The sequence below is a fragment of the Mirounga leonina genome, unplaced genomic scaffold (assembly GCF_011800145.1).
Source record: "Mirounga leonina isolate KUSES-001 unplaced genomic scaffold, KU_Mleo_1.0 Mir_174, whole genome shotgun sequence".
Taxonomy (NCBI): Eukaryota; Metazoa; Chordata; class Mammalia; order Carnivora; family Phocidae; genus Mirounga; species Mirounga leonina.
Window position 1 is genome coordinate 72115031 of NW_023270451.1, and position 27973 is coordinate 72143003.

At 41.4% G+C, this 27973-nt stretch overlaps 1 protein-coding gene across 1 annotated transcript in view; it reads left to right on the plus strand.

The window, feature by feature from the left end:
* LRGUK (leucine rich repeats and guanylate kinase domain containing) overlaps positions 1-27973 on the plus strand; it is a 103871-nt gene that overhangs the window by 755 nt on the left and 75143 nt on the right. The window contains exons 2-6 of the mRNA XM_035021137.1: positions 7228-7335; positions 9948-10029; positions 14235-14335; positions 17622-17703; positions 27155-27279. Of these exons, the coding sequence (XP_034877028.1) occupies positions 7228-7335; positions 9948-10029; positions 14235-14335; positions 17622-17703; positions 27155-27279 (498 nt within the window). The remainder of the gene's footprint in view (positions 1-7227; positions 7336-9947; positions 10030-14234; positions 14336-17621; positions 17704-27154; positions 27280-27973) is intronic.

Genomic DNA, 27973 nt, shown 5'->3' on the forward strand with positions numbered 1-27973 from the left:
AAAACTGGGCTTCGACGGTATTCTGAACGGGCAGAGTTCGTCTTTGGCACCCCCTGCACCGTTTTCCGTGATTGTGAAGTACACCAACACTCCCCCCCACTTCCAGTCCCTTCATCCTCCTTCCTCCAGGGGGGAAGAAATTACTTTCCTGAAATAATCTGGTAAGGGCTAACTCAAAGACCGAGCGAGTTGAAAGTCTAATGCATTACTTCTGCCAGGGGTATTAATGCATCATTACACAAGCAACACACACGCACCCCCTTCCAGTGTTCAAACAGCCAGCTCACTGTGGTAGTGTTTTCCGAGGTGGAGAATGTTTCTTACCTTGCATCTGTATTGCCTGAGGTGTGGCTTTGCCTTCACATTACTATAAATTCTCTTTTCTACGGTACCTCTTCTACCAATTACACTTCTTTCCTGCACTGATCATCATCGTATTCTTTTTACCCCACTGCCTGCTTTTTTTGGTTTGGGGTGGGGGGTGGTTTGGGTGCCTTTCCACCTCTTACCACTTCCTTCCCTTGGCTTCTAACATATTGTTTGCTTTTTTTCAAAAACAGAAGTTGATTTGCTTCCTTTCAATAAACTGTTGGGTTTTCCTCTTTGTCTTGGCTTCCAGGAAACTCAGAATATTTTTCTTAATTTTAATGGTTTTTCTCTAGGGTTTTCTCTCCCCTTTCCTCTTCCTTCATGGTATAAACTGCTGCAGAATCTTTTCTGAAGTAGATATAATACAGAGAAATAGAATGTTTCCAGTACCCCTGTTCTGTGATATTCTGGCTTCCCTGCTCTGCATCTTTGGGCATTTTCCTAGTCCCCTCTTCGCCTTGAGGCCACATATGTTTTTCTTTGTTATTCCCATTCTCTTTCACAAACTCCTTTCCTCATTTGTCGTGTTTCTTCGTATTCACCTGTCTGTAATTTGCACTGTCTTATGTTCCTCTGATTTTACCATTAACCACCTACATTCTTTTCCCACTTAGGTACCCTTCTTTCGTATCGTCCTTTTATCCATTTTCAACATTTGGCCCATTTTTCCACCCTTCTCTCCCATTTTGACTTTCCTCTTCTACCTCCTTCTATATGGGCTGGTTACACATTAGTTTTTCTTAAAGTGGACGATAGAAAATTATTACTTATGTTATTCCTCTTTTGTTGATCTACTTTGCTACCCTTAACAGTGACAAATGCAAAACTGTAGCAGTGTTTTTACAACTTGGAGATGTTTGTATGGTTTCTACCAGCGTCCACCCCAAAGGAATTCACAGATGAATCACCGGTTTACTTTATTATTCTAATTAACGCATGCTCTTGGGCTATGGGCTTCATTAGTGCTGGTATTAATCTGTCTTCAGTATGCCATTAACAAACCATAGTGGGGGGGTTGATTTTTTTTTTTTAAAGATTTTATTTATTTATTTATTTATTTGAGAGAGAGAGAGAGAATGAGAGAGAGAGAGAGCACATGAGAGGGGGTAGGGTCAGAGGGAGAAGCAGACTCCCTGCCGAGCAGGGAGCCCGATGCGGGACTCGATCCTGGGACTCCAGGATTATGACCTGAGCCGAAGGCAGTCGCTTAACCAACTGAGCCACCCAGGCACCCAGCGGGGGGGTTGATTTGAATTGGTTATCCCTCGCTTGTAGGCTGTGTGTGGAAAAGTTTAGTTTTTCTTCCACTTATGTTGTAAATATTAATATTTATTTTGTGTTCTTACATCCTATTTTAGCTTTTTAGAGTATCTAATAAATTTTAATAGGCTGAATAAACTGAAAACTTTTGAAAGGAAAACTTTTAAAAGGATTTAGACTTGCATGTTCAGAGATTTATTATCCATCTCCTTGCCTGGCTAAGGTTTATAATGCTATGATGGTCACAGTGGTTATTGAGTGCCTATAGTGTAATTAGTCTCAGAAGCCCCTGGTGAACTTAAGGTAGACCAGCTGTTCAGAATACTGCCTTTGATTAGTTTTGAGATTTTGAGCAAGTTATTTCACTTCTCTTCTCCTCTGTAATCTGGGAATTCTAATAATACCTATCTCATAGGAGAGTTGTGAGAATTAGATGAGAACCTATTAAGTAAAACACTTACCATAATATTTTTACTGATACAATAACACACATGTTTTTTATCTGCTAACTATAGCTCATTAAGTGATTTGGTTAATTTCACTGACTTGAGCAGTCACTGAATGATTGCTATGTAGGAGCCACTCTGACTACATGACATGTGTCTGGTACATGGAAACTACTCTGCCAGTAACTTAATGTGGGTAATGTCTACTCATGGGATAGTTATAAACATCAGATTGGATAAGAAAGTCTGTTAAAGTTCTTGATACAGTGTCTGATACAGAGTAGGTTCCTAAAAGTTACAGAGGTGATGCCTAGTAGCAATAGTAATGACAGAAGAAGACGAGAACGTCACTGAGGACCTGGTGTCCCCTGCACTCAAGGTCAGATAAGGATGTGAGTAAATCACAGCTATTGAGTATCTGAAGCGTTATACACAGGTGTGTACAGATGACAGCTGGATTGCAGAGATCCATGGCAGACTTCGAGGGAAGCAGACCCTTGTCTGGGTGGAGAGGGGGTGTGTGGGCAGGCACGTAGCCCCTGTTCCTACTGATGACTTATAGGTGAGAGCAGAGAAAGCAGCTGAGGCAGGGGCCAGATTGTGGAGGGTTTTACGCTGTTTTACAGACCATGGAACTTGGGTCTCTAAGCAGTGGGGAGCTGCCCTGGTAGCTGCCCCGACTGGCGTTAGATTAGAGGATGGTAAGACTGGAGACAGGGATATCAATGAGAAGACTCTAGCAATGTCTACGGAGGAGAGGCAAGAGTCCGGATTAAGGAGGTGGAAGTGGGAATGGAACGGAAGCTAAAGACGAAGACATTTAAAATATTTAATGTGGGACAGTTACTAATATTGGAAGTCTAGGATGACTGCCAGGTCTCTGCCATGGTCTGGGGACATGTTAAGGCCATTCACCACAATAGGAAAAGGGATAGCAGCTGCACACGAGTCAGATATATGAATCACATGACTCTGGAAATCGGGGAGGGGCCTCAGGGTAGGAGACCTGGGATCATCAGCATTGGGGTCTGTGAGATCATCCGGGAAGAGAAGAGGAGGGTCAAGGGAAGAACCGAGGGGGTACAGCAGATGAAGAGGCATCAGGGAAGGCAACAGGAAAGGAATGGTAAGCGGAGGAGGAGAAGAAAGAAGGGCTGTGTGAGGGGAAGCCAAGGCAAGGCAGAGTCTCAAGAACGTGGAAATGAGTTGTGCTGCCAGTAGGTTAAGTGGAAAGGGCCCTAAAGAGTGCTCACTAGCTTTGCCCATTTGAGGGTGATTGGAGACCTTGGCCCATGTGGTTTTGTGATGTGGCGAAGGCAGAAGCCTAACTCACGTGCACTGAAGAGTGAATGGGAGGTGAGCAAGGGGGCACTAAAAAGGGAAAAGCAGCTCCGCAGTAGCTCGGTTATTTAGGGAAGCTGTAGCTGTAGCTAAAGGAACGTGCGGGACCGATGGGACGCACAGACTTGCACCGCTGGAGAACTGACGGGGTGCAAAATGATGGTGGAGAGAGACTGGCTGAAATCCCAGGCAAAGAGGGCAAAATGGAGGGTCCCCGAGCAAGGTCCCTGAGGGAACAGGAGGTGGGGGCCCTGAGTGCAGAAAAGAAGCAGTCTGCCTCTGACACCCGAATGAAGGGCATTTGGACAGGTGCAGAACCCTGATGGGGTTGGCGTCTGATCACTTCTACTTTGCCTTGGAAGTGGAGGAGCAGTGTATCTGCTGAGAGTGAGGTCAAAGGAGTGGAGGCACCCAGAGGCTCAAGGAGAGGATGAAGATCTGGCAGCCAAGGTGGGAGCTGATGAAGAACGAGGGACTGGAACAGCAGCCTGCCCAGCTAACAGCTGACCCCTGAGTGGTACTAGCAAGCATGGTTGTGGGGCCCCTCCCAGCCCACTCACTAGCTCAAGGGCAGGAGCAGTTTTTATTCACTCAGCCGTGTTTGAGCACCTACCGGGTACCAGGCACCATCTTGCCCCTCCTGCTTTATGCTTCAGCTATTTTGAACTCTGGTTCCCCAATGGGCCGTGTTCACTTTTGCCTTTGGAGTTTTGTACCTGTTGCCTTTTTGCCCACAGTACCCTTCTTGGTCCTCTTCTCCTGCCCTTTCTTCTCCTTTGCCAGAGTAACTCAGTTACTTGTGTCTCAACTTCATTGCTTTCTCTCCCAGCAAGTCTTTGCTAACCTCCTAATTCCCCCTAGAACTGACATAAAATGGATGCCCTGCTTATAGTCAAAGCATCCTGCTTACTCGTATTGTAATATCTATCAAACTACTGAAATTGCTTGTGTACTTGTCTGTCTCCCAGATTGAATTGTAAATCCCTTGAGGATAGGCACCATGTCTTATTCATAAATCTGTTCACTGAGCCTAGCATACTGGCTGGCATGTGCCTGGCATGCTATAAAGATTTTTGTCCCAAATGAATGATGAGCATGACAGAGTCCCTGCCTCAGAGCGGTAGTTGATTGTGTACTTGATTCAGGTTTGGGTATGTGTGCGGTAGTTTGAGTCGGGGGGACGAGGAGTCAGAGACTTAAGGGTAGAGAGACATTGAAATGGCCCAGGGGATACCAAGCAGGGAAGGAAGTGAGAGGGGACAGATAGACTCTGAGAGAGGAAAAGATGAACAGACCGGAGATTTTGTTGTCATCACAACAGGGTCAGTAGGGGTTGGAAAGGTTGTAGGATCACAGAGGAGAATACTAGGTTCTGAGGTTTCTAAGGTGGAACAGTTCAGCATGATGACTTGGTCCAGGGCATGGCCATGGGGATGAGTGGCTGAAGCTGAGTAGAGATCAATTTAAAGTTGATTGTGGAGATGAGGAAGAAACATGTGTGTGTGCGTGAGTGCTTGGGAGTAGGAGGGGGATTGAATGGCCATCCTTAGGCTCTGAAGCCACTCAAGATCAAGCAGGGCTTGTAAAGATCTGAAAATGACCAAAGATCAGAAGGGAAAGGCATGATGCTGATAAGTGGCAAGAACCTCAACGGAGGTGTGAGGGGGTTGCCATGGGGAGGCTTGCCTTGGGGATCTGGGAAAAGGCTGACCAGGGTGCTGGTCTCCATATCAGTAGCTATGTTGAAAGACAGACATTGACCTACTATCAGTCAGGGGTGCAATATCTTCTCACACCAGGAAATAGAGGCAGTGGGTCAGGTAAATTTCAGAGGTTTAGATGGAAAGTTTTGGAGGGAAGGTAACACCCCCACCTCTAATCCTTCCCAGGCCTTGTATAAGAAGTTGGAACTATATTTAGAAAAGTGAGTGTCGGGGCGCCTGGGTGGCTCAGTCGTTAAGCGTCTGCCTTCGGCTCAGGTCATGATCCCAGGGTCCTGGGATCGAGCCCCGCATCAGGCTCCCTGCTCCGCGGGAAGCCTGCTTCTCCCTCTCCCACTCCCCCTGCTTGTGTTCCCTCTCTCGCTGTGTCTCTCTCTGTCAAAATAAATAAATAAAATCTTTAAAAAAAAAAAAGTGAGTGTCTTTCTTCCATTTGTAAACAGGTTGATTGGTATGGAAGAATGAAACAGTAAGATGCGGAATTTCCAACTTCATCTATTAGTGGAAACAACTGTCATTTATTGGGAACACTTGCTGTAGTTCTAGGCAAGGCACTAAGAGCTTTACACTGTTTTTTTTTTTTTCATTCTCCCTAAAACATTAAGAGAAGGTAATAACATTTCCTATTGCAGATATGAGGCTCAGAGAAAACTTTATCTCCCCAAAGTCATAAACTGAAAATGGCAGATCGGGGGTTCAAACCGAGCCTGTCCAGCCTCACAGCCTGTGTGCTATCTCCATATATATCCATGAGAGATATTTGCTTCCTTGGGCTACTGGAGGTGGGGGGGGGGCACAGAGAAACTCTTTCTAGTAGCACAAGCCCATGTACTTACGGCCTCAATACCAGCAGCCTGAGCAGCATTGCTGGTTCCTGAATTAATATAGAACTGGGAAGAGTATTTTGCCATTATTGTCCACATGCTAGTCACGGTTAGCTCTATTGGTGTGACTGATGGGATTACTGGATTTTGTGTCCTCATGCTGATGTTAGTGTTAATGTGTTGGTCATTATAGAGTTGAAGGCAGTGCAAACCTAACACCGATCTACCTGTTGTCCCTTCTGTTTGTTATTTTTGGGGAAAGCGCATTTTGACTCATCAGTGGTTCATGGCTTTCTACAGACCAAGGGTCAACCTCCGTATGGCAGTGATTGTTACCCTTTTAATAAATCTTGTAAATTGTGTGAATCCAGTAAAATTAGCTAATAAGTAAATTGAGAACCTGTTTTGTTTGTTTTATTTTTTTCCAGCAAGAATACCAGATTTAGCAAAGTAATTGCCTTAATTTGGATGCAACCATCTTTTTGGGTGGAGGCCAGCAGTCTAGTATAGTGGTTAGAAGTGCCCTGGAATCAGACAGATTCAAGTTTGTGTTCTGGCTCTGTCACATACTAGCTCTGTGGTTTTAGGCAAGTTAACCCCTGTAAGCCTTAGTTTCCTCATCTGTCAAATGGAACTAAGAGTACCTACCTCAGGGTTATCAGGAGGATTCAATGAGTTGATCACTGAAAGCTCTTGGTGCCTGGAACAAAGAAACACTCACCATTAATGGTGATGCCTCCGCTGCTGTTGTGTTGATTTCACTTTGAATGCCTAATGCAAGTGACCACCAGAAAATTCGGTGGCAATGAAAACACCGATTTGATAGGTATTTGTATGTCCTATGTATGTGTCTTCAACATAGAATTTTCTTTAGGGCTGATAAATTCTGGAAGGGTCAGCTCCTGATTATGTAATGTACTAAGTGCTGGCTATGAGGAGGTGAACTGTTTCTTTTCTTTTCTTTTTTTTTTTTTTTTTTAAAGATTTGTCCATTTGAGAGAGTGAGAGAGCACTAGAGAGCACGAGCAAGCGAGAGCAGGGGGCAGGGCAGAGGGAGAGAAAGAGAGCCTCAAGCAGACTCCCCACTGAGTGCAGAGCCTGTTATGGGGCTTGATCTCATGACCTTGAGATGATGACCTGAGCTGAAATCAAGAGTCAACACTTAACCTAACTGAGCCACCCAGGCACCCCTGGACTGTTTCTTTTCTAATGGAAGTCCTTTGTCCGCCTCTCTGGTTTTTTGTTTTTGTGTGTTTTTTTTTGCAGGAGGAATTTGATGGGGTCCTGAGAGAGGAGGTCGTGGCCAATGCCCTTCACCAGTTGGGGCGCTCAGGCTCCGGGACTGAGCAGGTCTATCTCAATCTAGCTTTATCAGTGAGTATGACAAGATCACCATGGGCTTACTGGGCTACATCTTGATACTGGTTGGACCATATCTGTTTTTTCTGGTACTCATAGCTTTTGTCGTGGCCCCAGATCTCAGAGTCTTTCATTTGATGGAGACTGGTGATAAGACTTATTTGTTATATGAGGTATCAAATCAAAGAGCTCTGGGCAGTCCAGTAATCAGCCCCTGAATTCCTTTGTTTTCATTCCCATCAGTCTGTTTCTTTCATCTTAAGTAGTCTGTATTATAGTAATCAATGCTTTCTTTCCAGAAGTTGAATTTGATTCTGTGAAACCAATCAAAAACTCTAAGAATTTTCTCTCTGATCAGTGCCAGGACTAAAATTAATATCTAAATCCAAGGGAACAAAGTATTTTGGTATTGACTCCCCCCGCCCAAGTATGTCAAGAAATAAGTAGCTTTCAGCCACAGTTCACTTTCCAAAAGATACCCCATTATTAAAGAAAAAAATGTGTTGTTCAATTTTCAAGATATCAATACTAACACATAATCTTGGCTTCACTTTTTAAGGGAAGCTGTAAGAGCAAAGTACTCATCATTTTTCAAGTTCTTTCTTCCTTTTGTTTCTCTATAGTCCTAGAAAAATAATTTAACTCTTTTTGCTTCCTTATATTGTAAAGTATTAAATATTCCTTGGAGATCCACACAGTAAATGCAGATACGTAGGTGAAAAAAAGCCCGCTGAAATTTTGCTACTGTACTATAATTTGGCTAAAGTATATATAATTCACAGCAAGCAAAGCATATACAACTCATAATCTTGGTCCATCTTGGATTTGAGCTAGTAAACTATCCAAGAAATGTTAAGCTCTTTCCACCCATGCTGGTTGCATGGCAGATCCTTTGAGGACAGCATATTAAGGCTGTAATCTTTTACTGTTTTCACTTTATAACATTTTATGGATGACTCAGCCAGTTAAGCAGAAACTCACAGGGAGCATCCTGTATACACTGCCCTGTGTCGGGCATTGGAAGGGTAGATAATTCCAGCATCCAATACATCCCCGCACAAGTCCATTTCAATCAATATTCTACTTATGTACGTAGTGCTATGCCTTAAATTGATCTGCAGGAAAAAAAAAAAAAAGATCCTTTAAATCTTATTTCAGCTAGATGGACTAATGCTTAACTTAACTTGCCCCTGACCTCCTTACATTTGAGATATTACATATTGAATTACTTTGCCTTTATAACCTGTCTTACTGCATACACTTTCTTATGGTTGCCTGGTTTGGTGATTTTTTTCCCCCCTTGTATCTTATGTTACACATTATTTTTTACTTTTTCTTTTTTTTATTTTCTTTTTTTTTTTTTAAAGATTTTATTTATTTATTTGAGAGAGGGAGAGAGAGAAACAGCATGAGAGGGGAGAGGGTCAGAGGGAGAAGCAGGCTCCCCGCTGAGCCGGGAGCCTGATGTGGGACTCGATCCCAGGACTCTGGGATCAGGACCTGAGCTGAAGGCAATCGCTTAACCAACTGAGCCACCCAGGCGCCCATATTTTTTACTTTTTCTTATTACTTATGTACATAGCCTCTCTCCTACCAAAGTCCTAAGTTTCTTAAGGGCACAGTACAGCTCTACCCCATAACTGCACTGTATTTCTCATGATGCACAATGCCTTGTGCATGGTAGGTTTTCTTTAATATTTATTACACTATTCTTGTGACCTTAATTAAACATTTTTATCATCAGTATATTTGCAAACTTGCTCATCATGATACTTCATTGGTTGGCTTTTTCTGATTCTCACACTGCAACATAAACCAGCCACAAGAGTCTGTTCCAAGGGACCAAATTCCCCTCTCCCATCCTGAAGTTCTCTAGAAGCAAGATTTCGTGGAAAGAATCTTGGAGAAGGTTTAGGAGACTTGGATCTGCTTCTCTGTTGCTAATTTGCTGTGTGATTTTAGGTTATTTACATCCCTCTCTGTCCCTCATATTCCTCATCGTCAAATTGGGAATAGTCCACCCTATGGATCTCAGTTTTACTTGGTCAGATGAGATTACTGTGAAGGAGCTTTGAACAGGACCCTGTGAAAATGTAGGTGACAGTGTTATTAATGATCTCCTGATGATGCGTGAGATCTCTTTAGCATTTCATTTAAATTCTAGGCATCTGCCTTTTCTTCTACTAGAGAAAGGCTTTAGCCTTACTGCTATTATGTGGGGTTTTCTTTTCTTCTTTTTTTTTTAATAATAAAACTCTGCTCTAAAGGTCTACCTGACACTGTTTTAATTTGCCTTTTCATGTTGTGTTTGTTCTTGCTAATATCACTAATTTTCCAAGCTCTTTTCTTCTTCAGAGGAATGCATTTTTTAAATGGGTTTGTCATCTGCTTTGAGATCCTATTAGTAGTAGGCCTCAGATTTAGTTCTCTCATTTAACTACTATACTTTTACTATAAGTAAGTATATTTTTACTATACTTTTACTATAACTCTAGTATACTATACTTACTATACTTACAGAAATTCTGGATTTCTTTCTGTCAACTCTTATTTCCAGGTGTCAGGAGATGGCTGAGTACTAACCTGTTAAAGCAGCATTAAAGTCTTTTTACCTTTTATTTTCTCAGGGTTGTGATTTAATTGACATTAGGATTCTCTGTGAATATGTTCACCTACAGAAGTTGGATCTTTCAGTAAATAAAATTGAAGGTATGTAATTTTCATTCTAGTAGATGGATAGATCATTCAGTTATTTCAAAATTTAACCTTTGCAGTATGTAATGTAGATTAATACTACAAAACTTGGTATAAGCGCTATTGTGGATTCATTTACATATCGATGCTCTACTTTGCATGTAAAAAAGGCACCATTGGTGATGAGTAAAGTCAGCAAACATGCAACATTACGCTATGGTTCAAAGGTGCTCAGTGATGTTGAAGAGTATCCCATGGAATGTTTGCTTTGTTTTTTCCTTGTAAGAAACGGCTCGTTACTTCTTTAATACTTTCTGAATATTTGATGATTCCCTTGTCTTTCCCCCTGTTAGTTTATTCAGTACAGATGAATTAGTCCTCCCCTCCCCCCTTTTTTTCCTTTAATGGATTCTTTTCTTTATTTTGCTTTTGTGTCTACATTTTAATTCTGGCCAGCTACTTCTTTTCTTCTTGAGTGCCAGGGATTCACGCATTTATTTATTCCTCTTTTTTTTTTTTTTTTTACTGTCTCTATACATGTATCTGATTCTTTCAACTTCACCATTTGTAGTTCTCTGTAATGTATTTGTTGTGACATCTTGCTTACATTTAATGAAATTAGTCACATTTTCTTTGAAGCTTGATTCTTGTTCCTAATTTTCTGATCTTATTTGAAGTTAAAGTGTCCGATTTCTTTGGTTTAGACTTGGAGGGAAGTCAGCAGTTGTTATTTCCGACCTGCTTTCTTTGTTGGCCATCTTTCCACTCGCTTGTTTAGCCTGTCTTTTTTATGACGGTTAAATGTTGCTGATACGGGGGCGCCTGGGTGGCTCAGTTGGTTAAGCGACTGCCTTCGGCTCAGGTCATGATCCTGGAGTCCCGGGATCGAGTCCCGCATCGGGCTCCCTGCTCGGTGGGGAGTCTGCTTCTCCCTCTGACCCTCCCCACTCTCATGTGCTCTCTCTCTTTCTCTCTGTCTCAAATAAATAAATAAAATCTTTAAAAAGAAAAAAAAGAAAAATGTTGCTGATACGGTTTTCTCCGGCTCCTTTCTGATTTCTTCCCCTCCTAAGAGAGCAATAAGTAAAATCCAGCCTTGCTTTTCAGTGGCTAAGAAATATTCCAGCATAGTTTATCCCTCTAATGCTACTGTTTGTGAGTTATTTTTTTTTCTAGTTTTACGAATTTTTTTTTTTTATGGAAAATTACAAACGTGCACAAGGGACTATTGTAATGAACATTCGGGTCCAACATTTATCAGCCCGTGGGGCCCATCTGGTTTCACCTATACCCCTCCCTGCCCAACTTCCCCAGGGTTATTTTACAGATTTTAGAGCAAGCCCAAGCAGGGGGAGGAGGAGAGGCAGAGGGAGAGGGAGAAGCAGACTCCCCGCAGAGCAGGGAGATCGATTCCCCCAGACCAGATCAGGACCTGAGCCCCTGAGCCAAAGGCAGACGCTCAACTGACTGAGGCAGGCAGGCGCCCCGCCAGGGTTATTTTATTTTATTTTATTTATTTTTTTAAAGATTTTATTTATTTGACAGAGAAAGAGAGACACAGCGAGAGAGGGAACACAAGCAAGGGGAGTGGGAGAGGGAGAAGCAGGCTCCCCGCGGAGCAGGGAGCCCGATGCAGGGCTCGATCCCAGGACCCTGGGATCATGACCTGAGCCGAAGGCAGACGCTTAATGACTGAGCCACCCAGTATTTTATTTTTTTATTTTTTATTTTATTTTTAAAGATTTTATTTATTTATTCATGAAAGAGAGAGAGAGAGGCAGAGGGAGAAGCAGGCTCCCAAGGAGCAGGGAGCCCGATGCGGGACTCAATCCCAGGACCCTGAGATCATGACCCCAGCCGAAGGCAGACGCTTAACCGTCTGAGCCACCCAGGCGCCCCACCCAGTATTTTAAAGCAAATCCCAGATATACCTATCATTGGAAAGGGTTTTTCAGTGTCACTGGCAGGAGCTGCCCCGCACCCCACCACTCCCAGGTTGGTTTCCTTCCCTGGATAAGGAATTGCAGCGTGATGGGAGGCTGCAGCAATGCTCAGTGGTGGCCTCCCACCCTGGCAGCTTGAGCGGGGACCCCACAGTTGCTAATGGAGCTTTCCTCAGATCAGTCTCCTTTAATCTTTTAGGGCCCATTTTCTTAGCTCATCCAGTGTTTGAGAACCTACTATGTGTAAGGCACAGTATATTTTTCTTTTTTGTGAGAACAGCTTCTGTTCTGATATAGACCAGATTTCAACTTGCATCAGAATCACTTGGGGGGCCTGTTAAAACACAGCTGGCTGTGCCCCACCCTCAGAGTTTCTGATTCTGTAGCTCTGGGGTGGGACTTGAGAATGTGCATTTCTAATTAGTTCCCCAGGGAAGCCGAAGTGCCAGATCCAGGACCACACTTTGAGAACCACCCTTGTAGACGCAAAGAGCTCCTGCCATCTGGTGGACATGGAGGTCACTGCACCAAGTAGGGATTAATGGGCCAGCCAGGGTTAGAAACCCAGCAACCAAGATCGAGCTTTTTTTTTTTTTTTTCTGTCCGAGTGATTTGAAAGGATCAGTCATCTACAAAGTTGGGATGTAGCTCCATTTCAGTGGTAGCAGCTGCTTCTGCTTCAGGACAGCTCCATGGTACAGCACTTACCTGCCCACAGAAAGATCAGCTCCAAGGACACATGGGGGCTGGTGGACATTAATAGAGTTGACAGACTGATAGATGTGGAGCTGAGCTCAGAAAGGACAAATAGGCAAGACTTGTAAAGTCATGACAGTTTCACCTTAGGTTTCCGTTTCCAGGCAGCCTTCCTTGATTCACTCATTAAGTCCCACCAAAGTGTTAAAAGTCTCAGTGTATTGTCTGCCCTAGAACAATTCCATAAAGACAGGTTTAAGAAGGGTGTGATTTAGACCAGAGAAATGACATAGAATTTGGTGGGATCTCGAGAAGGAAAGATGCTGGGAGGGAGGTGGGCTGAGGGGGGTGCTCATGGTGCCTACTCCAGGGAAGACCCCAGCTGCTGGCCTTGCTCTCTTCTCCTAGGCTGGGTGCATCTGTCACCTGGTGACAGGTCAGAGTGGTCCTCTTGGCTTCGGGTGTGGAGGCTCCATTCTGCCACTAGGGGCCTTCCTGGGGTGGGGGGCGGGAGGCGTAATAGCTGGTTCTGTGACCTAGAATGAAAAGAGAGGGAGAAGCTATTATGATTACAGTTTTCAGGTGGAGACTTAAGTTCCTGCTGGAGTCAGGGCTGTAAATCCTCCTCCTACGATTTTATTTTTTAAAGATTTTATTTATTTATTTGACAGAGAGACACAGCAAGAGAGGGAACACAAGCAGGGGGAGTGGGAGAGGGAGAAGCAGGCTTCCCCCAGAGCAGGGAGCCCGATGTGGGGCTCGATCCCAGGACCCCAGGATCATGACCCGAGCCGAAGGCAGACGCTTAACAACTGAGCCACCCAGGCACCCCTCTTCCTACGATTCTTCCAGAGTCTTTGTCTAATTTATCCTGCTGCCCCGAAGTGTGCCTCTGCTGTAAAGGGGCAGAGGAAGGCAACCCAGTACTTCACCATTTTTACATTTTATACGTTACTGTCATTAGAGCACGGCTGTCCTTAGTGTTCGAGGTTTAGAATATTTGCTTGGGACAAAGTGCAAAACTCAGACATACTTCTGAACCAATCCAGAGCCAACGTAAAATACTAGCAATAATTTAAATCACTTCAAAGAATTAATGAGATTTAGGACTAAGTCCAACTAAAACAAAATTTATAACGAACAAACTTTTCTAATTGTGGCATTTTCAGTCTTTCTGAAAAGAATTCAGTCACTTAGGGGCTAATTATCAAGGGGATTATCTATGGCTTTAGTTTCTCGTCTTTTCCTCCAAGGCTGGTATTTTTTGAAGCATTTGGCTGTTAATAGCTCCTGGGAGAGTGAGCTGGGACCTGGAGGGTGCACCTGTCACTTGAAAAGGGATGGAAGAGGAGGGAAGGCCCTGGGAAGAAGGTGAAGTTAGGAGCTCATGGAGAGTTCTCCACACTGTGTGTGTTTCACGGATTCCTATTTTTATTCATTTCATTTGCTTGCACTAATTAAGAAGTGCATGCAACTGGCATAATGAGAACATGCTCTGATATGACATAAGCTGCTTTTAATGACTTAGTCTAATTTTGATTTTATTGGCTTACCTTATTCTGTATTTGTTTCTCCCCCCAGATCTGTCTTGTGTGAGTTGTATGCCTTACCTTCTAGAACTTAATGCTTCTCACAATAAACTGACGACATTCTTCAATTTCAAGCCACCCAAAAATCTCAAGGTAGGCTTGATCAATACATTCATTCATTAACCGGCTTGCAAAGTACATTAACACGCAAAACAGTGCTTAAACATAATTCAGACACCCTAAGATATGGGAGTAAATAGTATAAATGTCTGAAATGAAATAAAAAGGGATTTGGGTATCACTGATGAAAAAGGAAGATGGTCTGTCTGCAGATAATCTTTTTAGGAAGCTTTGCTAATAGTGTTCAGGCTGAGAAACTAACTTCCTTCTCTCTCCCGCAGCTAAATACTAGTTATTATTTGTATATTTTTAGTATAGTACAACAATTTTATACCTGGAAAGCCTGTAAAAATTTCTTTGGGGGCTCAAATTTTGCCCTCCTTATTTATCCAACCTTTACTTTCTTTTTTTTCCACAATGATTTCCGATCTTGCTTCTCTGAAGTTCCTTTTGCATCTGACACACAGCCAAACTCTGTGAACGGTAGTTGATGGAACAGCGGGCTCTGGGCTCTGTCTCGTGCTTTAATGTTGTATAGATCACCTGGGGTTCTTGTGAAACTAGGGATTCTGACCCAGGAGGTCTGAAGTCAGGCCTGAGACTGTGGTTTCTAACAGCCTCCCAGGTGATGCTGCTGCTGGTGGTCCATGGGCCACACCGAAGCAGAGACATTATAGATTCGTGGTTCCCAGACTGTTCTGCACATTGCAATCACCTGGGGACTTTCAAAACCTACTCACGCCTGGCTCTCACTGCCAGAGAGTCTGATTCAAGTGGCCCCAGGTAAGGCCTAGACGTGGAATTTTTAAAAGACCCCCAGGTGGCTCTAATGTGCTGACAAATTTGGGAACCGTTGCTGTGAGCTTGGGATTAGTGTTCTAGTAGACTAATAGATTTCATTAAATATTTTTAGAATTGGACCTCAGTTATTGCTTTTATTATCTATTTTGTTTTATTAACAAACGAAATGAACTTAGAGCCCAAGCATTCTACTGGGGCTCGCACAAATATGAAAGTTTGTTTGAAATCAAGAATCTGACATCATCCATACTGCTAGTGAGATGCTCTTCTTAATTTTTCTTCTGTTCACCGCTTTTTTTCTCAATAGTGGGGTAAAAATTTTCCCCTTTGAAATTATGCTTATTGCCAGGGTGACATTCCTTTGTCCAAATAAGCCATGCAAGATGCCTATTTGTACTCGGTGTGGGGCCACGTGGTCTCCAGGTGATCGGGAATTTTATTTGCGGAGCTGTTTCATCTCTCCCTGAGTTGCTGTCCCTTTCTGCTTTGTCCTAAGCTCCAGGGAAATGAGTCATGGCAACCGTGTAACCCCTTCCCTGGGAAAAACTTCCTTGGAATTTCTTCCATTCCCCCTCTCCCCCTGCCAAGAAGGCTTCACCAATGAACAAAAACAATGCAGATGCCTCATCTTTAAGGTTCCGAGCTCCCGGAGACTTAAGAGCAAATCTATCGGTCACTGTAGAGAAGTGCCTGGAAAGAGCCAGACCGCCTCTGACGACGTGCTCCAAGCCCTTGTGAACCCTGTATCAGCCTGAGGCAGTGACCCAGGCCTGCTGGTGTTTTCAGGGCATTATCTTAGGCAATCCTCCCCAGAAAGCTGTGAGGCAGCCGCGATGGTCCCATTTCACAGATGAGGACTCCAGAGTATAGAAAGGGCAAATCACATATGTCATCTCTGTTGGGAGGTAGCAGGGCCGGGATGGAGCCCAATGCCTGCCACCCAAGCCTATGTCTTCCCAGGAAACCAGACTTGTGTACACCGTCCCACCATCTCGGAAAGCTCTGCATCCTGTTCACTTATTATTTGTGAGCTTTGTGCTACCAGCCAGAGAAGACATATGTTTCCTAAAGCACAGGGGCTTGTTCTTATACACGCTTTGTATTTCCCAGAATGCTTTGCTCTTAGTAGGTCCAGCAGATTCATTTGATGGATGGGACTCCCTGCAAGGCTTCAGGTCCAGTGGAACTCCCAGGGGGAGTCAGAGCACCATCAGAACCCTTTCAGGCCTCTCAACACACCTGGTATCACAGCTGCCAGAGGGCACAGCATGGGCGTGTGGCCCAGAGAAGGGTAGAGTTAGAGAGGAGCAGACCCAGCCATGGCACAGGAACGGAAGGTGTTGATGAAAAAGTGTCAATTGTAGGTAAGCCTAGATCACTATGTTGACTTCCAGTCCATCATTATTACCTAGAAGGCAAAAGTGAATATGAAACTTCATTCCGTCAAGCCAGACTGACTTCTTACGTCAGCCATGGTCTGCGATTGACATAATTGGAGTTTATATAGGCATCAAGTTTTGTGTTCTGTTTGGTTTTTTTTGGACTAACAGTATTTTGTTTGCACATTACTGTTTCTTCACATGGTTCACACACTTGTGTTTTACTGACATTGTGGTCCTGTTGCTATCTTGTGATCGACTTAATCAGTTTTCTTCTCTTCAGTATTTAAAGTTTCAGTATTTAAAGTTTTTAGTATTTAATACATTGATAAAATATTCTTAGTACATTTTTGGGGGTGGAATCACTGTTTTAAAGGGCACAAGAAGATAAGAATTGTGCTCATTAGATCATTGTTTGATAGTTTTCCAGAAAATTATTACATGTGCCCAGCAAGTTATCAATGCAGCATTTTAAAAAAGTTTTTTTTTTTTTAAATCCTTACTGTTCATCTTTTGCTTGTGGGTGAATATTTAGTTATTTAATGTTTTTCTTTAGTCTCCTATTTTTGAGTAAGAACAACTGATGTTGCTGGAAAGGCTTTCCTAAAATAGTCTGTTTTGAGAAAGGATGTTAAGTGGATGAGATGTAGCCTGAAGGATGAATAAAAAAGATTTTTCTGGCACTTGGGAGGTGACACGGGAGAATATATTGAGAGAGAGGAGAAAAGGCAGAGAAAAGATGAGCACGGGAACTAAGTGAATGCCACTTATGGGACAGTAGAGAAAATGAAAGAAATGGTGGTAAAAGTGGAATTGAGGTGAATTCTGCGGGAAGATGAAGAAAGTCTGAAGTGATTGCTGGAAATGGAGAGAGAGGAAGAGCAGGAATTGAAAGAATTTAGGGGGTGGGGGTGTCCACGCTAGGTGCAGGGCAGGAGCCTCCTCCCCCGTCTCCCTCAGACTGAACAGACAAGGGTCCAGGCAGAACAGGATTAGATATGGGTGGCTATGTTAGCCTTGGCGTATTTTCAGTAATGACTTCTAACCCCACAGCCAGAAAGACCTTCTTATGTGAGGAATTATGGTGGTTAAGCGGACGAAAAATAAACTTTGACATATTGTTCTCTTTTTCTCATCAGAAAGTGGATTTTTCCTACAATCAAATTTCTGAAATGCGTGATTTGTCAGCATGCCACGCTCTCACTAAACTAATTTTGGACAGTATCCTTTGAATGAATAAAGGGGAAATTTGGGTAATAGGCCTGTTAATAACTGTGTACTTGGATGACTTGGAGTGGTACCAGATCAGCAATTTGCTGAAGATGTGTGACTCATTTGAATGACTAAGAATTGATATTCACAAAATGAAGAAAGATATTTTATTTACCAAGGAGTAAGATTGTAAGTCAGAGCTTGCCAAGAGCATCTTATACCTGAAAAAGCAACATAAGACAGTCATTCTTCTGATAAACATAGGCTTATTTTTAATTCTAGAACCAGATAAGTTCTGTTTTAATTGACTCTCTTCTTCAAATTTACTTAAACTTGTGCCCTATTTTATATAAAGGTAGTCTCTGGAAATCCAGATATGACCAAAAGGAAAATAAGTGATTTTTTTTTATTTTACAAAAGAATTTATAGTGATCTCCCTTTAAATAGCAGGCTTCTCTGGCGTATTTAAAATGTACTTTCATTTTTTTAAAAAAGCAAAACCAGCCCCTTTTGATGAGCAACCAACTTCAGGAACCTATCTACTGCATGAGTCAGGCTCCCATGCAGAGCATCTACCTTGAAGTACACACACTCCAACTTCGAAAGCCTAAAGGGTTAATTGGGGATCTGTGAGTTTAATGAGCTTGAATCTCTTTACACCAGAGACTGATGTTTGCTGGGTGATAAGGGAGCAGCATCTTCTCTTTCTCAGTATCTCTCTGCCCACCTGAGGATTTTTCGAGGCAGAGTGGGGAATGAATTGATTGCCCTTGGGTGCCTCATTCCAGGGACAGGGCAGCAGTTGGAACACTACACTTGCAATGAGACGGATGTGGGGAGAACAGAAGGTATATTGTCTTGAAGACGTATTTTGTTGGGGAAAAACCTTTTTCATATATGATGAGAAACTTAGAACATAGCGCCACACTCTTTAGAACTGGTGTGTGAAAATGCGCCATTAGTGGACATTTAGCTGGTGCTCTTGAAGTGAGCAAGTTCTCCTAAATGTAGCCTAATGAGAAAATGATCAAAATGAAATGCTCTGATGGCAAACTAAAGTAGTACACGTTAGCCCAGCATCTGTCCATAGAACTTTTCACTTCATGCTTGATAGTCATACATACTGAATTTGCAAGGAGGTAGAGAGAGGCTGACTGCCCAGAAACCACCTGACTCAAAAATCCACTCAGACCACCTAGAAGAACACTGCTCAGGGAAGATCAATGGCATCAGCATCAGCATTGCCTGGAACTTCTTAGAAATGCAGGCTCTGGGACTCTACCCCAGACCCCTGAAATGAGAACCTGCATTTTTAACAAGACCCCCAGGTGATGGGAGTACATGGTAAAGCTCAAGAAGCGCTGGTCTAGAAGTCAGCTGCGCCCAAGACTCCTACCAGCCAGAAGGGAGGAATGAGCATCCAGAGCTCGATCTAATCTTCAGGGTACCCTGAATGAGGGTGGTCACGTGGCAATCTGGGCTCTGCCTCCCAGAAAAATACTCTTCTGTGTGTAGCATGGGACCACCAGTGAAAACAACTCCACAGGATTTTGGACTCAGGACAGAGGGTGCAGTTTAAAACATTTCTGTTGTGGAAGACTTAAGTTCTATATAAATTTATTTTTTTCCATGTAAGAAACTGTTATGACTCTGTAAATGTCAAATATCATGAAGAAAGGAATTAGGGTTTTACTTTTTTTTTTTTAACCTGACTTTAGAGGTAGCAATTCTATCTTCTCTCCAAAGTATAAAAAGCTGTCATCATTACATCAGAACCAACTGAAATTCAGAACATGGACACATAATTAAAAAGTAACATGGCAGCATTCCTCACCTGTGTTTTTTAAAATGCAAACACAGTAGCCAAAACAAGTCATTGTTTTGTAAAGAGTTCATAAACTCTCTCTTTTTTTAAAGATTTTATTTATTTATTTATTTATTTATTTATTTATTTATTTATTTATTTGACAGAGCACAAGCCAGGGGAGGGGCAGAGGGAGAGGGAGAAGCAGATGCCCCACCGAGCAGGGAGCCTGATGCGGGGCTCGATCCCAGGACCCTGGGATCATGTCCTGAGCCAAAGGCAGACGCTTAACTGACAGCCACCCAGGCACCCCACCGCCTCATAAACTCTTAATGAAGTAAACTTCTTAGCTTACCATTTTGAAAAGATAGTGGGCTGGTTTAAACAGTACTGAATATGCCTCTTGCTCTATTCAAGAGTGTCACACATACTGTGTATAATTATGTTATTAGATTAGATTTTTGAAAAGACTGAAAAGCTTTGCAATAAAAAAGAATTTTTAAACAAAATTTTTATGCCAGTACATTTGAAAACTTAGATGAAATGAATAAATTCCTAGAAAAATATGCACCAAAATGCTGCTTTGGAAATAGAAACCCTGAGTAGTCCTGTAATTATAAATGCAGTTCTTTTAAAGTAAAGTTAATTAAATTAACATACTCATATAAAAAAAAAAACCCACCAGATCCAAACTTTTAAGAACAGATCTTCTAATAATGAACAAATTCTTTCAAAGATTAAGAATAGAAGGCATATTCACAATCCATTCTAATGAGATTACTTTGATATCCAAAAGCATATAAGGAACAGTAAGAGAAAGGAAAATGACAGACTCATTTCACTCTTGATCTAGATGTAAAATCCTAAACCAGTATTGGCAAACTGAATCTAATAGTGTTTGAAAAAAGATAATAGACCATGACCAAGTTTGGTTTATCTCATGAACGTAAGGATAGTTTAATATTAGAAAGTCAATACATGTCATTATGTTAACAGATTAAGAGGAATAAACCATATAATCAGTAGGTTTAGAAATGTAATAGATAGAATTTAATAAAATCTAATTTACAATAAAAACTGTTAGTAAGCTAGTAATAAGGGATTTTCTCAACTTGCTAAGATCTATAAAAATATTTGAAGCAGACTTTATCCTAATTGGGGACATGTTCTAAGCGTTCTTTAAAATTGGGAACAAGACAAAGATCTCTACCGTTGCCCCTTATATTCCTCATTGTTTTGGAGGTTTTAGTACTATAAAACAAGAGAAAAAAAATTGAAACTGTAAAGATTGAAGGGAGAAGATAAAAGTCATTTTTTTTGCAAATGATATGATTGTCCATAGAGAATATCAAAAATAACTCACAATAAACTACTAGAAATGATAGTTTTGAGAGTTCAACAAAGTAGTTGGATATGACTTCTATAAACAGAAATCCATTGCATTTTTCTACATCACGAACAAGCAATTAGAAAACACAACTAAAACGGAGACCCCATTTACAAGAGCAATAAAAATGAATCTTAGTAACAATGAATAAGGCCTGTGGGAGGAATATCATTATATTCCTCCCATATATATTCCTCCCATTATATATAACTTTATCGAAGAGCATTAAAGACCTAACTAAAGAGAAATATATTCCATGTTCCCAGACAGGAAAATGGGAGAAGATGTATAAAAAGAGTTTTACAGAAAATGAGTCAGATAAGGCTAATGAACATAAGACTAGATGTCAACCTCATTTGTGTTTGGAGAAATGCAACCCTAGACCACACGAGATCTATATTACATCCATTCAATTGACAAAATTTAAGAAATCTAAAAATATCAAGTGTTGGAGAACATGTAGGTCAAGAGGATGTCTTTTTTTCTTCCTTTCGGTGTCAAATTAGTTCAACCACTTTGGAGAGCCATTTTATGTTCTTTTATAAAGTTGAACATCCAAATTTCCTGTGGCCTAGCACTTCATTCCTACATATGGGAAGCTTAGCATACGTGTATCTGGAAGCTTGTATAAGAATGCTCATAGCAACACTGCTTGTCATAGCAAAAAATTGAAATAGCCCATATGCTCATTGATAAGAGAAAGCATAAAGTACGTTATAATAGCATATCATACAGTAGTGAAAATGAATGAAATATATCTCCATGCGGCAGTAGGGATGCATCTTAATAAAACTAAATATAATTTTAGTATCAAACCAAAGGGGAAAGGGAAGAGGAAGTGGACAATTCAGCATACTGGTCATCTCCGAGAGGGGGGCGTTGGATGTACCTGGAGGGGCGTGCAGAGGTAGATGTTAGTTACTGCTCACGTTCTTCTTGGGCTGGAGACAGGGGCCATTTCAAGAGCGTTCATTAGGTTTTTTTTTTTTTTTTTTAATAAATATACATAGGCCATGTATGGGCAAATGGTGTATCTGTGTCCATTAAAAAGGTTTTAAATCTGAAAATTACTGATTTCTTGGAAAACAGTTATTTACCAAGCTTCAAACTTGAGCTTGTATCAGAATCCCCTGGAGGGTTGGTTAAAACAGCTCTTGCTGATCTCCACCCTCAGAACTTCTGGTGGAGTAGGTCTGGGGTGGTACCTGAGAATTTGCATTTTAAACAAGCTCCCGGGTGATGCCGATATTGCTGGTCTGAGGAGTGCACTTGAAGATCCCCAGCTTCAAGCTAGCCAGTCTTCTCTGTTGTACCTTGCTGGGGATGCTTTCCTAATCTGATGCCATTCCGTGTGTCCTTTTTAGGGGTTTGGTGGTTATCTTTTTTGTGCTTTTTATATTTGTTCAAGTTTTCCTTAGTGGACGTATATGTCTTTTCTATTTGAGGGAAACAAGTGCACTTTTGTTTAAAATATAATTAAATAAAATTGTAATTATCAACACTAAAAAGCACTCCTTTAAAATAAACACAAATCAGTTAATCAACCTGGTGATGCTGACATTGTGATTGTAGATTAGTGCCTCAAAATGGACTGGCTAACTATAAGAAATCAAGTTTTTGGTTTATCTTAGGCTATTTTGTCATTCCATTTGTGGATAACTGATTAATTGATAATCATCCTAAATCACAAGCTGATAAACTTTGTCAAGGATAAGTCAATGTATTTCTTAAGAAGGAATTCTGTGTATTCTTTACCTGTAAATATTGACAGATTGATTGTTCACTGGAATTTGTTTTATGATTATAGAATCATGGAGTTTTTAAAAAGTGATTCACAGAATTTTAAAATCCAGACTGGACTTTAGAGATTATCTACTACTAACTGTTCTTTTATGGAAGAGGAGCTTAGGACCCAGGGAGGCTCCGTAACTTGTCCAGGATCATTTGGTCAGTGGTTGAACTGAGATTAGTCCTCTAAATTCCATTGTTTTCCCCATGCTGCAATTCATTGAGTAATTACTACTTTTATCACCTAGCCATTTAAAGTGTATGTGTGTTTCATTTCTTAGAGATTCACTCCCATAGTGAAGAACATTTTTCACTGGTAAGGTGATAAAGATCTTTCAGGATTGGTTTTGATTAAAGCTATCATTGCAGTTCTCTCTACTAAGAGAATTGTGATGGATTTCCTACTTATTTCTCAGTACTGTTTTCTATACACCTGAACCATATTTTATGATTGTAGACAAATGAATAAGAGCAAATACCGAACTAGTGAATAATTCATGTCAAGGTCTGCAAACTGCTGACAGCATCACCAAAATGTAAAAATATGTTGTGGGGCTTTTCCCTCACTGTAAAGTTAGGCTTATGTGCCTTTGGGTTCCTTCATTCAGTTTCTGAGGATCTAAAATTCCACCGTAAAAGATTTATTCACAGAAATGTAAGACTTTAAAGCTGGAATGCAGTATGATGATTTTGAGTTCTTTGAGTCTCCTCCTTCTGATGGCAGCCTTTTGAAAATTAAAACATACCTAAGAGGGTTAACCCAGTAAGCTATTCATTGTAATAGCTTAGTGACTTATCAGATTATATTTCTTCTTATTGGAAAGTCCCACGACCTATATGAAAGAATGCAAAAGGATAACGTTCAGAGGAAGGACAAGTAACATTTCATGCAGGTTCTTAAAATAAGAAAATGCGAGATGAGGGAGATAAAGCGAGCTGTGAACTCAGAGCTCTGTATGGACCAGTCCTGCATATTGACCATTATCTCTACTCATGGTCACAGATGATGTGACCTTGGGAGTATGGAGGCAAGCTGTGGCAGGGGGCGTGGGAGGGAGGTGTTGGGCCACTGTAAAAAGTACTCTTCACTCAAGAACCTGATTAATTTATAATGATTGAGATCCCTCAAAATTTAAGGGGTAGTGAAGAGTTGGGAAATAGATAATTTTTCTGAAATGAACTTATATCTCAGCAGAGATGTGCAGTCAGTTCCTCAAGCCTTTGCCCCCAGTGCTGTGAGTGACTGCAGAGGTAGCTGCAGAAGCCAGGATTACCATTGCAGTGAGCCATCTGTATTCCTCTTCCTTTGGCCTCTTGCGAGGCTGATTTCATGAAACCTGACTTGCCATATTAGTCAAAGCAGGAGAGTGAGCCAGATGTACTGAGAGAACTGGGGTTAGCCTTGGATGTCTTGGAAAATTACTGCATACACAATAAACTAGCTTGCCTTTTCACCTCCCACTAGCTCTTGATAGTTTCAGGATTCCTATTTCCTCATTTTCTGATCCTTGCCCCCTTCCCATGGGAAGGCTTCCTGACTCAGGGCCCACAAGCATTTGTTTTACTCTTCCCTGTAGAGTATCTTCATTTTGGTTGGAGCAGACTTATCAGGACACTAATGCCCCAACACAGGACTTAAAGATTATTGCATCCTCTGCTAACTTGAGACAGACGGCCATTTGAAGTTTTCCTTGCCTAAGATTGCCACTCCAAGGACATTTCATTTCATCTATAGCTGTGTGAGAATTTAATCTCTGTTTCCCACATTTCATATCCCTTGTTACAATCCGTATCTGCAAAGATCTGGTCTTCGTTCTCATTCGAGAATGATTATTTAAACAGCCCAGAGGAAATGGAAGCAGAAAGAGTGTGGCGTTTGTGAGCCTAAATGTTTCTTTGTAGAGCTCTTCTGGTAGGAAGCTTTATGAAAGTACATTTGAAAATGCATATTTGATGACCAGTGAAACTGTTTCAGCCCAAGGATCACGTCTGGAACCAATGAAGAAAAATGAGGAATGTCTGGTTCATTTGGCAACGTTTTCTCCTCATTCCTTCTAGTTTCCTAATTTACCTCTTTCTCTGGCCTACATCTTTTCGGAATAGATGCTGGCCTTCAATCTTCCATTTTGTGCTGTTGGCCAACGGGTAGAGGTTGTGATTCCTTGACCTCACATGCTTGTAATGTGGTAATGATAACTGCCTTATAATTGTGAGGAACTTTATGGTTTGTGAACCTCATTCCGAAGATTTTTTCCATGATCAGACTTTCAGTTTTCATGACAAACTGTTGTTTGTTATTCCTACTTTACCAGTGAAAAATCTGAACAGAGAGAAGTTAAGTCACATAATGAGTAACTAGTGGAGTTAGGAGAACTACAAAGAATTATGAGGCAAAATACCTGTTTTTGTGATCCTTAATGATCCCTTCCATCCCCTTTTAAAAATTCTTTGATTCTATGATTAATGGAAGGAGATAGGCGGGGGGTTGGAAGTTGACCAGAAAAGGCTCCGGGGAAGAAATGGTTTGTCCAGAGTAAATATCAAGAATTTAGGTTGCTGTGACAAATTTACAATTACAGCAGACCCTGCCACGTTGCTTCCAAATTGGCTCCAACATAATGAAGCCCTAGTCATAGGAAACAACCTGTTCTGCAGAACCTTTAAAATGCTTGCTAAACTGATAGGTGAAGAATGGCATCTTGATTTGCATTCTCCTGATTAAGGGTGAAGTAGAGTCTCTAAATATGTTTATTAGCTACTTGGATTTGCTCTTTTGGGAATTTTCTCCCTATATTCTTTCTCATTTTCTATTGGGTGGTTCGGTCTTTATTAAGTTATTGTCATTGTTTATGTATTCTAGATAGTAATCCTTCATCTACTGTTTGTTGCAAGCCTATCGTTTGTACGTACTTAATTAAGAGCAACAGAAATAATAGGCTATTTTTCAAAAAGAAATAATTAAGTTGATTTAATGTAAATGTTAAAGAAAGAAAAGAAATGGAATTTGAAATTGAGTCCTGAGGAATAGGCAGGGTTTAGGAAGGGTAGGAAAGCAACATGAAAAAAAGACACACTGCTAAGTAAGAAAGTTCTTGGTACGTTCCAGAACTGCCAAGAAGACCGACCTGGCAGAATTAGGGAATTCTCACTGGGTTATAATGGAGATGAAACAGGATAAATAGGCTTTGCTTAAAGTCAGGGGCTTTAGATGCCAGAGTGAAGAATTTGGAATTTGTCCTGTGAGAATTTTTTGGTTGAAACATGATATCCAATCAATATTTTGAAAAAAATTAACCTGACTACAGTGTGTCAGGTGATTTGAGGCAGGAAGAAATGGATGTTAGAGGTACCCATCAGTGCTGAATTAAGCTGAATTAAGATGGCAGTGGAGCGAACGGGAAGGAAGGGAATAATTAAAGAGATGTTTTAAAGCAAAAAATGCCAACTCTTGCTGATTGATTGGATGCCCTGAAGATTACAAGTGGCTGAGAGAACCGTGATGTCTTCCACAATACTTGGGAGGGAAAACTGAGCTGTGGTGGGCAAATGATATTAAATCCCAAAAATTTGCCAAAGAAATCGAGACCAGAGAGAGGAGAATAGAATTGGTGATGTTGGGACTGCAATTTTAGGTGACTGTAAGGATGGAACACAGAAGAAATTTAAATTTTAAAATGACTAGAAACTCAACATGAGGAAATGAAGATGGAGTTTAGGCCTCATTTATTTTAAAGGGAGAAGAGAAACCAGTATAGGCAGAAAAGGCTGTTCCTCTCTGTATCAGGTATTGGTTCTTTACCACCGATCTGCGCAGGTGACATCTCCCCGGCTGTTCCCCTGGTTCTGAGGGTGATGAAGCTTGGTGCACGTTGCCTGCTTAGGTGACCCTGTATTGGGAAGTCCTGCCTGTGGGAAAGCACGTGAGTTTCTTGTGGAGACCCTTAAGGGACCAAGGAAAAACATTGCCAAGGAGGCAGCTTCCAAAGCACACTGAAATGTTTTTCCTCACTGATTAAATGAGTCACATACGAATGCAAAGTGCAACTGAGCTTACTCAAAAGCTGGGTCTTTAAAAAAAATTGAAGCAGTGCCAGTATTAAGTTCTATAATGAAAAAAAAATCTTTCAAGATTTAGTGTTCATCCTGTATTGGGCATGTATTAGTGCTTTATTAATGGCGTTGTCTGATTTTTCTAATGATGATCTGACACTATTTTTTTCTTCAAAAAAAAAATTTTTTTTTTAAAGATTTTATTTATTAGAGAGAGAGAGTGTGTGTGTGCATAAGCAGGGGGTGGAGGGAGAGGGATAAGCAGACTCGGTGCTGAGTGTGGAGCCTGAAGTGGGGCTCAGTATCGTAATTCTGAGATCATGATCTGAGCGGAAATCAAGAGTCAGACGCTTAACCTGCGGAGCCACCTGGGCGCCCCTCTTCAAAATGTTTCTCATAACATTTTCCTTAAACATAGTCATGGTGCATAGGCAACGAGATAGAGGAGATCCGTGGGCTAGAGCTGTGTAGTGGCCTAACGTACCTGAGTCTGGCCAAGAACAAGATCACGTCAATTAACGGCCTAGGCATGCTGCCAATCAAAATCCTTTGTCTGGTGAGTCTAACCAAAAGTTACTCTTTTTTTTTTTCTTTTTTTAAGATTTTATTTGTTGATTTGACAGAAAGAGAGAGAACAAAAGCACAAGCAGGGGGAGCGGCAGGCAGAGGGAGAGGGAGAAGCAGGCTCCCCGTGGAGCAGGGAGCCCGACACGGGGCTCGATCTCAGGACCCTGGGATCATGACCCGAGCCGAAGGCAGACGCTTAACAACTGAGCCACCCAGGTGCCCCTCTTCCTCCGATTCTTCCAGAGTCTCTGTCTAATTTATCCTGCTGCCCCGAAGTGTGCCTCTGCTGTAAAGGGGCAGAGGAAGGCAACCCTGAGAAGGAAAGGAATACTTTTAACAACTATTAAAAATAGATTTCATAATGTCTCACTGATGAAATAACATTTAAGCATAATATTTACTGCTATTTACCCTTTTTTGTTCTCAAATGAACCATGAGATGTTCTCTGGGCCTGAACTTTGGCAGCCCTTTTATATTAATATATGCTAGTTTCCCATTCTAGAAAACCAGAATTGATGCTGAGAATAAAGGAACAATTCCAATCAGAAACGAAGTTTTTAAATTTTTTCCCTAAGAGAGAACTTTTCTTAAGCTCTATGATGTGTGCTGTGACTATGAATAAACATGCAGATAATTTATTAAAAAGTCAGCAGAATTATAATAGTTCCAAAGATATATACTG